At 41.2% G+C, this 9,418-nt stretch overlaps 1 protein-coding gene across 2 annotated transcripts; it reads right to left on the bottom strand.

The window, feature by feature from the left end:
* Window positions 1-1,550: 1,550 nt before the first annotated feature.
* On the bottom strand, window positions 1,551-8,864 carry KCNJ8 (potassium inwardly rectifying channel subfamily J member 8). 2 transcript variants are annotated; one of them, XM_064591504.1, is made up of 4 exons: window positions 8,754-8,864; window positions 8,451-8,589; window positions 7,162-7,603; window positions 1,551-3,223 (listed from the first exon to the last, which is right to left on the bottom strand). In XM_064591504.1, exons 3-4 carry the CDS (start codon window positions 7,533-7,535, stop codon window positions 2,323-2,325), a joined length of 1,275 nt encoding a protein of 424 aa, XP_064447574.1. In that variant the 5' UTR covers window positions 7,536-7,603; window positions 8,451-8,589; window positions 8,754-8,864; the 3' UTR covers window positions 1,551-2,322. The 2 variants fall into 2 exon arrangements, with proteins under 2 accessions (XP_064447574.1, XP_045729730.1); XM_045873774.3 differs by having other exon boundaries at window positions 8,451-8,859.
* Window positions 8,865-9,418: the final 554 nt, after the last annotated feature.

The raw sequence follows: 9,418 nt of genomic DNA, 5'->3' as shown, positions 1-9,418 counted from the left end.
AAACATTTGTATATTTTTAGGAATTGGGATGTGATCTTCTCTTTGATGTGGCGGTCACCAGCTAAATGATGCCCCTGCCCGAGCCACGACTTGACATAGGAGGCTTCATCGAACACTTTGATCGACTTCCCCATTGAATTGAACCATTTGGTTGCAGCCAGAAGGGGGCCCGGGGAATTGCTCATGCTTCCTAGCTAGATTTGCCCCTGGGTGCCAGGGCATTCTGTATCCCTTGGACTCAGAAATCCTGTATTTCAGTCCGACTGACTATGCCCCAACATTACCCGCCCTGCAGCCTGCGACCCTCCACTAACACTAACCTGTGAGTGGGCATCCTACATACTCTTATTGTTGCTGTGGTAGCTGCCCTCTGGCTCTGCTCAGCTGCCCCAGGGCGGGAGTGGGGGACGGGCATCAGTGCCAGAACTGCTAGGAAGTCTGATGTCCATCTCTGAAGCCTCTGTTGGGCTCTTGTTAAGATAGATTTTTTTCTTTGGCATCCTATTCAAAAGTGTTTTAATATTCTGACAGTTGGTACAGCTGCATCCATATATACTGGGTAATGAGTGCCCAGCTTGGACTCTGGAAGAAATGGTAGAGATAGAGAGAATTGGTCATATTCTGGATATATTTTGACAGCAGACCTAACAGATTTTGCTAATGGATGGCATGTGAGGTATAAAAAAGAGGTGTCCAGTATGACTCGCAGGGTTTGGCCTGATTGGAAGAAGGACTGGGGGTAGAGGGTAGGTTTTGTTAGTGGAAATGGGGCATTTGGCTTTAGGCACATTTTAAATGCATATTGGGTATCCAGGTGGGGCTTCAAGTACCTGCTTGATACATGAGTCTGGAGTTCAAAGAGTGGTTAGAATTGTTCAGAAATGATTAACTCAGTAACCCAGGAACCAATTTCCATTCATCTGCTTAGAATCGTGAGTCATTTGTTTAAGATAGGATTTGAATATATTAATGATTACCTGCCTATTTCAAATGCTCATCAATGAAGTAAAATAAATACAAACCCCAAATCGGTGTAAAATGCTATACAAGAGCTCAGCTTTCCGATGTTCAGGTATGTAAAATAGAAGCATAAACCCATAGTCTCTCAACTCAGTGCTTCCCTGGGTGCCCTCATCCCTTCCCTGAAGAAACAAGAGCTAAGGATGATTAGATCAGGTTCTGATAGAAAATCTCACTTTAACAAGTGAAATAACTCTAAACCAATATATGCCAGGCCTGACTTCAGGAAGAGAGCAGAGTTTTAAGAAGGGAAGTTGGAGATCCAAAGAAAAAACACTGTAAGATTTCCATGATACATCAGCTTCAGATAGAAGAGCTAAAAAAACTTTTCAAATCTTGGAAGGAAATAAAATCAAAATGAAACAAAAACTGTAGTTCCCTTGGAATAAAACAATTTCAAAGACAGGAAGATCTGAGAGGTGTTATCACTGTATGATATCTCTTTCACATGCCTCTAAAAATGCTTTTTTCTTCCTTGAGCTTTGACTAGGGATGATTTTGTGAAAGAGAAATCACAAAACTACAGTGAATACAAAGAAAATATTTTAATAAAATATTCAATACAGTATTTCCCTGTGGGGGCTTTTAAGAAGTGAGAAGCCAAAAGAAATAACTGTCACTTTTGGGAATCCAGTCCTAATATCCAGACAGGAATGTTCTTAGCTTTTCTCCAAAGCTCTCTGTCCAGTTCTGCCAACGAGGAGGATGGAGAAACCTGCAAAGGTCACTGTGAAGAAGTAAGTGACTGAACACAATCCGTTTAGAAGCAACTAGAGAGAAGCAGTTTTTGCCTCAGGATTCTTACCAGGCGCAGCATCTAGAAAAAGGAGAAGGCAACATACTGGTTGATACACAAAAGGTGTTAATAGCACCTTTTTGGGGTTCCCCTGCCCATCCTAATTGCATTTTCAGAGTGACCAATGGAAACAGAGAGATCTGTGATTTCAAGCACTAAGCATTTCAAACAGAATCATTCCTTGGCCAACTTTGGTATTCAAGGTCTATTACTATGAACGGAATTCTTGGGTTTCAAATTGAGAGAAAGGAGAGCATACTATTTCCTATACATAATAGAAGCATGTCACTGCAAATACCACATGTGTGAGACAAGTGTGAGCCATGAATCCACCTTGTGTGACTGGTTATTGACACAGAAAGTGCTGTTGCTTGAATATGAGTATCATTTGGTGCATGAAGACATAGAAGAACAAATTACTGTGTTCTGGCTCTGGTGCAGTCTGACAGTGCTTTGCCTCAACCATCCAACACTTGATAAAAGATTTTCTTGAGGTTGGCTTGCTGTCATGATTCCGATGTGTTTTGATTTCCTTCTGGAGTCATAAATTGCACCTTTGGCACCATGAGGGATGAGTTGTTCCTTCGGATGGAATTGTTTCTCCTCATGGAATTGTTTCTCCTCATGGAATTGCGCTTCCTCAGAGAATTTTGATGCGACAGTTCACTCTTCTGGAGGGTCTGAATCAGGATGGAAGGCTTCTCATCCAGCTCTCGGGCACTGCACCTGGGAGCAGCTACTTTAACAGTGTTGCCAAATTTGGAGTAATCCACAGAATACACTCCTTCCTCCTCAGTTACAATAGACACAAAGCGATGGCCCCATTGGATCTCCTCAGCGATATAGGAGGTTCTTGCTTGTGTGGTAATGCCAGTAGTTTCGACCACTCCTTCCAGAATCACTATGACCTCTAGGTCTTGGTTGGCGAGGTCAGTTGCTGAGATATCATACAAGGGGCTGCGCTTGTCAATCACGTGGCAGATGATCAAAGGGGCCACCAGAAAAATGTTATTACTCTCAATTGGGTTATCAACAGGAATGTCCAGCTGGTGAATAGGCACCACCTCCCCTTCAGGTGTAGTTGTCTTCTTGACCACCTGGATGCGCACCGAGGCACTAATGATCATACTCTTTCTTAGGTCGCCCACTCGGAACATGAAGCACAGCTTGCCATTTCGGACAGCAATCACAGCATGGCGGCTGAAAATCAAGGTTTCCGCCCTCCTGTGAGCCTGAGCTGTTTTCATGAAAATGCAGCCCAACATGACTGCATTGATTATCAAACCCACAATGTTCTGGAGAATCAAAACTGTGATGGCCAGAGGACATTCCTCTGTCATCATTCTCCCTCCAAATCCGATCGTCACTTGAACTTCAATGGAGAAGAGAAAAGCAGAGGTGAAAGACCTGTAAGGAATGATATCAGAAAACAGTGCCATCAGATCACATTTTGAATAATGAAATAACATGCCAAGCTGAATTTTCCATTTTCTTCCTCCAAAGGCTATTAAATGCTTTTGGAAAGACTTGGCAACTTAACTTGTCAAATGCCTGATTCTAAACACAAGCACTTTCTCTCTCTCCCTCTCTCTCTCATCGGAATGCATCTACTCCCAGACTTCTGGAATACAGTTCTATTGTTTTCTGTGTCATGTAATGATGGGCCTACTTGTATGAAGGCATTAAAATAATAAGTTAAAATAATAAATACATACTTGTATTTATAGACATATTTTACCTTGTGAAATACTTTCACAATGTCATAGTTTACTTGGTGCAACTTCTGTCCAGGTAGATGTTTATTATTTATTGCATATCTGAGTTTCAGTGACTGGAGTCACGTGGGAAGATCCTGAGTAAAAAGTGAACTTTTTATTATTTGTAACCCTTAAAATCATATTCATTGGTTAACACTTATTGTGTATCTTATACAGAGAAAACACAGTGCTACCAAAAGGTGGTACAAAACACATCATTCAAAAGTACTAGTATTTTTAATAAAAAAGAATGATTTAATGTTTTGTCATTTGGAAAGAAAACTTTTTTTATTGATTGTCTCATTTTGTTCTCTAATTCTAGAGAATACTGAGGCTATTAAAGGAAAAATTTGAGGCAGAGATTAGTAAGTAACTGTGTCAAGATCACATAATTGATGAGAACTTGAATCCTCTCAGTTTTGGCTTGGTGCTCTGAAAGAGGCAAGGGGAGAGTGAACAAGTGTCAGTATTTTCTTGGGAAGCTTTTTCAAATTGTACATCTCTTCCATATATCTCAATGTAAACCCCGATTTGGTAGGTCCAAGGTTGACCTGGGTTAAGACTTTTGAAAAGCTCTCAGGGAAGTCTGATTTATCCCCTTGCTTAAGATGCACCACATTTGTTTATTCTTAAGATTAATTTATTTACTTAACTTACATATCTTATATTGCTGTGACTTCTTAACGAAAACAGGGTTAGTCTGTGTTTACCCCCAATGCCAATTTCAAACTTCTCTAATTTTACAGAAGATTAACCATGCATAGGCTATCCATATAATCTATCCATTAATGCCATGCACAACGAGCCAGCAAAATGCTTAAACATTTGAATACTGAGTATACACACTGCACTTTGGTGCAACACCATGAGCGGTAAGCATAAATGACTCTTTAGATTAACTTTTAAGTGGGGTGTGAAAATTGCCTTTTTAACCCTTTAACTCCTGCATCTAAAAAGATTCATGGAGTACCACAATGATTGCTTTTTGCACGAATTACACAGATGTGTTGTATGATCCAAAAACTCTGTGAAGAATAAGAATGGACCCCAGGGGAGGGGCTTGGACCCAACGCTGATTTCAAATAACGTCTATATACTTCATGGAGCAGCCTGGGGATGAATATTCCCAAATGTTTCGTTTTAATGGATTGAGGGACTATTCAAGTGCCATATTTTACATATTGTTTATTTTATGAATGAATTTAATTCTAAACATTATATGGTAGCAAGACCCAACCTTTTATGGACACCTGTCATACTCTCAAAAGATGAAAGTGTTCAGTTGCTTGTTTGTTCTGCTACAGAGGGAGTTAGGCTGAATAAGAAGAAATATGTTGGTTTATTTTCTGACTCATGTTGGAAAAGTCATCCACATGAAAGGGAAAGTGAGCCATCTTAAAATAAGAACGCTAAAATGTTATTTGGACATACTGGTAAGTAACCATCACAATAAGGTGTGTCTAATTTCCATGAAATGGTGGGACACTAAACCTCTGAAAGGAAATGCAAAGAATAAGAAACATTATTAGGCATCTTTTAAATCCCCTTTGGGAGAGAATAGAGATTTTTTGTCTCTATATTTTTGGTGAAAAAATTGTATTATGTACGGTTTGTTATGATTAAGCTGTATGTTGAGCTTAAAGCACAAATAGTATCATAACATTAAAATAAAATTAGCAAGATTTTAACCTTAAAAGATGTCAAGTAATTTTTTTAAGGTAAGAAGTGCAATTAAAAATGCGAAAATTGTCACGCTAATAAGATCAACTTTATCTCATTGTATTTGTGACACCATTTCTCACAGTAAACTGAATTCTCCCAGCAGAAGGAATGCATCAGGGGAATGAACATGCTTCAGAACACATCTGGGTGAAAAATGAGAGCTAACATTAAAACAGCTTTTAACAACCAGTGCACTCCATACGTTCTTTCCAAAAAAATCATGGGAAGGATGTCACGTTGATGATACATCTTTAATAAACTGCTTTATGACTCCTTTTTCACAGGAAAAGCCAACATACTTGTCTTGTAATTAAAATCTGTCATTTATTTTCGAGGCTTATCATTTTTGTTTCTATTATCTCTTTTTATGACTGTCTACCTCATGTTTATTAAAAATTTATCTTGAGATGGAAGTGATTCACCAATATCAGTGCCCATAAATTTCTTAAAGAGAAATATTATAGATAATGATATTTGACCTACAAATGCCTGTTAAACACAGTGTTTTAAGTGTTTCCTTTGTATCTGGTATGCTGATGATCACCAACATTTTTCATCTATATTTTCTTGGAGACAAAACTTTGTGAAAAGTTCAAGACAAGAAAATAATAGCTACTTGGTGATAAAGGCAATAGATCAATTCAATATATTTTTCTCTCCTCAAAATCCGAGCTGAAATCTGTGACGTGTGATCCCGGCACACAAATGCTGCATCCCTCCCTCATACGTTGGCATTGCGGTTACTAAGGACAGACAAGTTCACAGTCTGGGTTTCTGCTTCTTGCAGCGGTATGCTAATTTCAGAAGACTTCAGGGTCAGTAAAGGTCTCATTCTTTACAGTTGCCTGGCAGAATGGTGCTTGTTCAAGTTGTTTTGCTTTGTACACTATGTGAATTTGGAACATTACTCAGAAAATGTCCTGGCAAAGTTTCCAGTATTATTACCATTGTTTCGCTTCAAGAGTGAATATTTTTGCAATTGATATAAATGATCTTTCCGTCTTCCAACAAAACAAATTAAAAGACAGATCATCCCAACTAAATGTTCTTAGACCATGTGAAAATATGAGGGGAATGACTGAAATCAAATTCATTTTATTTACTTTTGAAACACAATATAAGAGAAAGAAGCAAACGTTAGGCAATCTGAGGACTGTCTTGTTCCTATTCTATTAAGACTTGTAAAGAAAACCACAACATTAATTCACTCCTATATAATCTCTTCCATGAAAAACTTGGACCAATTTCCATTAAAAACTAATTTTTTCTAGTTCTGCATCTTAGCATAACTTTTAAACTTTGCAATCCAGTGCAAGCAACCAGCTATTTAAGATAATCTTGATAAAGAAGGGCTAATATCTATTTATTTCATTTTTAGTGGATTTTTAATCGAGGATACCTCTCCACCAGTATTTTCCCATTTTCCTCATGATTTCTGGAAATGTCACAGGTAAGAGAAGTTAGGGAAAAATATTACTAGCATTTGCACAATATTTTTTGTCGATCAGAGATACTTATTTGTGGACACAGCAATTTTTTCATACTAAATACTGAATGTGTGCTTTTTTTTTTTTTTTTGAGTAAGGAACTCTGTGTAATCCTTTGAACCACAACCATTCTTTAAATAACTGATATAGTATCAGAAGGATTGAAGTTCCACGTTTTCAGAGACTCCTCATCCATAAAGCTGCATTTAAAAAGATTCTTGATGTGTTAGATTAGGTTTTTTTTACTTCTTTGTGTCTGAAGGTACTAAAGCAAATGCTTTATTTCGCTTTCAACAAAATAACTGTGATAGAAAAAGGGCAGTTTAATATTTCTCTCTATACTGTTTTCAATCCCTGCCTCATCCCACTGCATTCTTACCTGACATTAGTCACACAAACAGTGGACTCCAAACCACTTTTCTCCATTCCACTCTTCTCCATGTAAGCGTAGATGTCCCCATGGGCAAAGGCCACCAACCACCACATGATGGCGAAGAGCAGCCAGCTGCAGAGGAACGACATGGTAAAGATGACCAGCGTGTGGCGCCATTTCAGGTCCACCAAGGTAGTGAAGATGTCCTGCAGGAATCGTCCTTGCTCTCGGATGTTCTTGTGCGCCAGGTTGCATGCCCCGCTCTTGGCGATGAAGCGGGCTTTGGGGAGGCGGTCTCGGACGCGCGGCTTGCGCAGATTCTCCGCCGCGATGCGCGCCAGCACATACTCCTCGGGGATGATGCTCTTTCTGGCCAGCATCGTCCCGTCACCATAGCCCGCCTATTCACCTGTCTCTGACCTGCCTCTCCTTCCCTCGGGACGTCCTCCTGCATAAGGGAAACGACGATTTAAAACTTTCCCCTCTCCCATTTCCTCACCTCTTCAGTTCTTGCATTCAGGGATATGTCCATACGTTCTAGGTGACATGCAAAGCTAAGGCATGATTTTATCAATCTAAACACGAATCTAGTTTGTGCTTGAGTTCTGGGATCGCAGAGAAGAAATTATTTGGTCTGAATAGGAACTGTTTCCATTTTCCTTATCGTTTTGAACACATAAGGGCATAGCCTTAGTTAAACAAAACCAGGAGCCTTCCTGTAAACAGCAGGCTCAACGATAATTCCGAGATAAACCGCGTCTGTAGATTAGCGTAAAGATACAAACATGCGGCGTCTATGATGAAAATTAAAGCCAGCTGGGTATCACGATCCATTTATTATTTAGACGATACAGCAATATTAAAAGTAGAGAGAGGAAATTCTTCCTCCGTTATTTTTAGAAGTACGCAAAGGCGGTGGCCTCTTGCGCAGTATAAATAACATGCTTAGTGAAATTTGACAAAATAATAATAAGCGATGTGCTCCGTAACTTGAAAATGATGAAGAAGTATTTTACGTTTTAAATAAGTATGAACTGCATTTTAAAAAAAAGGAGAAAAATTCCCAGGGGAATTCATAATATTATTAATTGAAAACTTTACAGCGAAGGGATCAAACATAGAAGCTGCAGGAAAAGCCCGGACAATAGCCCGCGGGCTGCAGATAGAGTTAAAAGAGTGTGCCCCGAAAAGTCCATCCAACACTGTAAACCTCTGCTGTGTTTGGCATTTTAAATCTTTTGCCGGGACGCGAACAGCCTCCCCCTCCCCTCCCCGGGAGGAGCGCTGAAACTTACAGACTCTGGGCAGCGGGCGCGGCGGCTGCACCTCCCTACACACGCCGGCCGACCGCGGGCAGGTCCCTCGCTCTCCCATCCCGGCGCGCGGGTGCAGGGACCGCGAACGCCAGAGGGACAGATCCGGGGGCCGCGTGTCCTAGGGAGAAGAGTTAAAATAATAAAAGGTGCAACTGAATCTGAATGCGGGAGGGCTAGAGGAAGGGGGATGGGTGTGGATCTTCCCCTCCCCCTGCTGGGCTCTACTCCCCGGGCCGTTGCTCCGAACGGAGGAGGGGCCGGGGGGGTCGGGGGGGAGAGGACCTTGCGGGTGATGCTCCACAAATCAGCCTCCCAGTTCCGGCTTTGACGCGCGCCAGACCTCCGAAGCTGCCGAAGTTGGCGAGGTGGAGGCCGGAGGGGAGTGGGGGGAGGTGCATCCCGCGGAGGAGCCGGCCAGAAGGAGGGGCAAAGGGAGGGTGGGGAGGGCGGGACCTGTAGAGCCAGCTCTTTCCCAGTAGCTGCGACCCCCCGCTGCCAGCCTGACCCGCTCGTCTTTAAAAGGCTCCCTGCTCAGGAGAGAACTTATGAGTCCAAGTTCACTGACGTAAAGAGAATTTATTTTTTATTTTTATTTTGTAATCTGGGTAGATAACTGGGCTACTTAAGATTGAACAAAACCAGATACGGAGATCAGAAAACAGTTTTCCGAAGTGTTCAAGCTGTGTGCACACATTTATTTACATTAAATTTCCATCTAGTGGGGATGATACAGGTGGAAGATGTTTTGGAACCCACTGTAAGTGAAGGGTTTCTTCATCCAAAGCTAGTTCTCAGGGAATTAAGCGCGCGCGCACACACACACACACACACACACTCGCACGCAACGACCCCCCCTCCCCCCCAAAAAAGAAGAAAGAAAGAAAAAAGTCGAGGTCTCTTCCAGTGAGAAAGTTTACCCCAAAAAAGGGATAGCTGTCAACACTTTA

The sequence above is a fragment of the Mirounga angustirostris genome, unplaced genomic scaffold, assembly GCF_029215605.1.
Source record: "Mirounga angustirostris isolate CCGP_5_RB_7025 unplaced genomic scaffold, mMirAng1.0.hap1 SCAF_5, whole genome shotgun sequence".
Classification (NCBI taxonomy): domain Eukaryota; kingdom Metazoa; phylum Chordata; class Mammalia; order Carnivora; family Phocidae; genus Mirounga; species Mirounga angustirostris.
This window is presented reverse-complemented; position numbering and strand designations above follow the sequence as displayed.

What these genes read in the sequence shown, in the direction of transcription:
- KCNJ8 (XM_064591504.1), bottom strand. Translation starts at nt 7,535, where the DNA reads ATGCTGGCCAGAAAGAGCATCATCCCCGAGGAGTATGTGCTGGCGCGC. An exon ending in GTTTGTGTGACTAATGTCAG is followed by an intron (nt 3,224 to 7,161) that starts GTAAGAATGCAG and finishes CATTCCTTACAG; the next exon opens with GTCTTTCACCTCTGCTTTTC.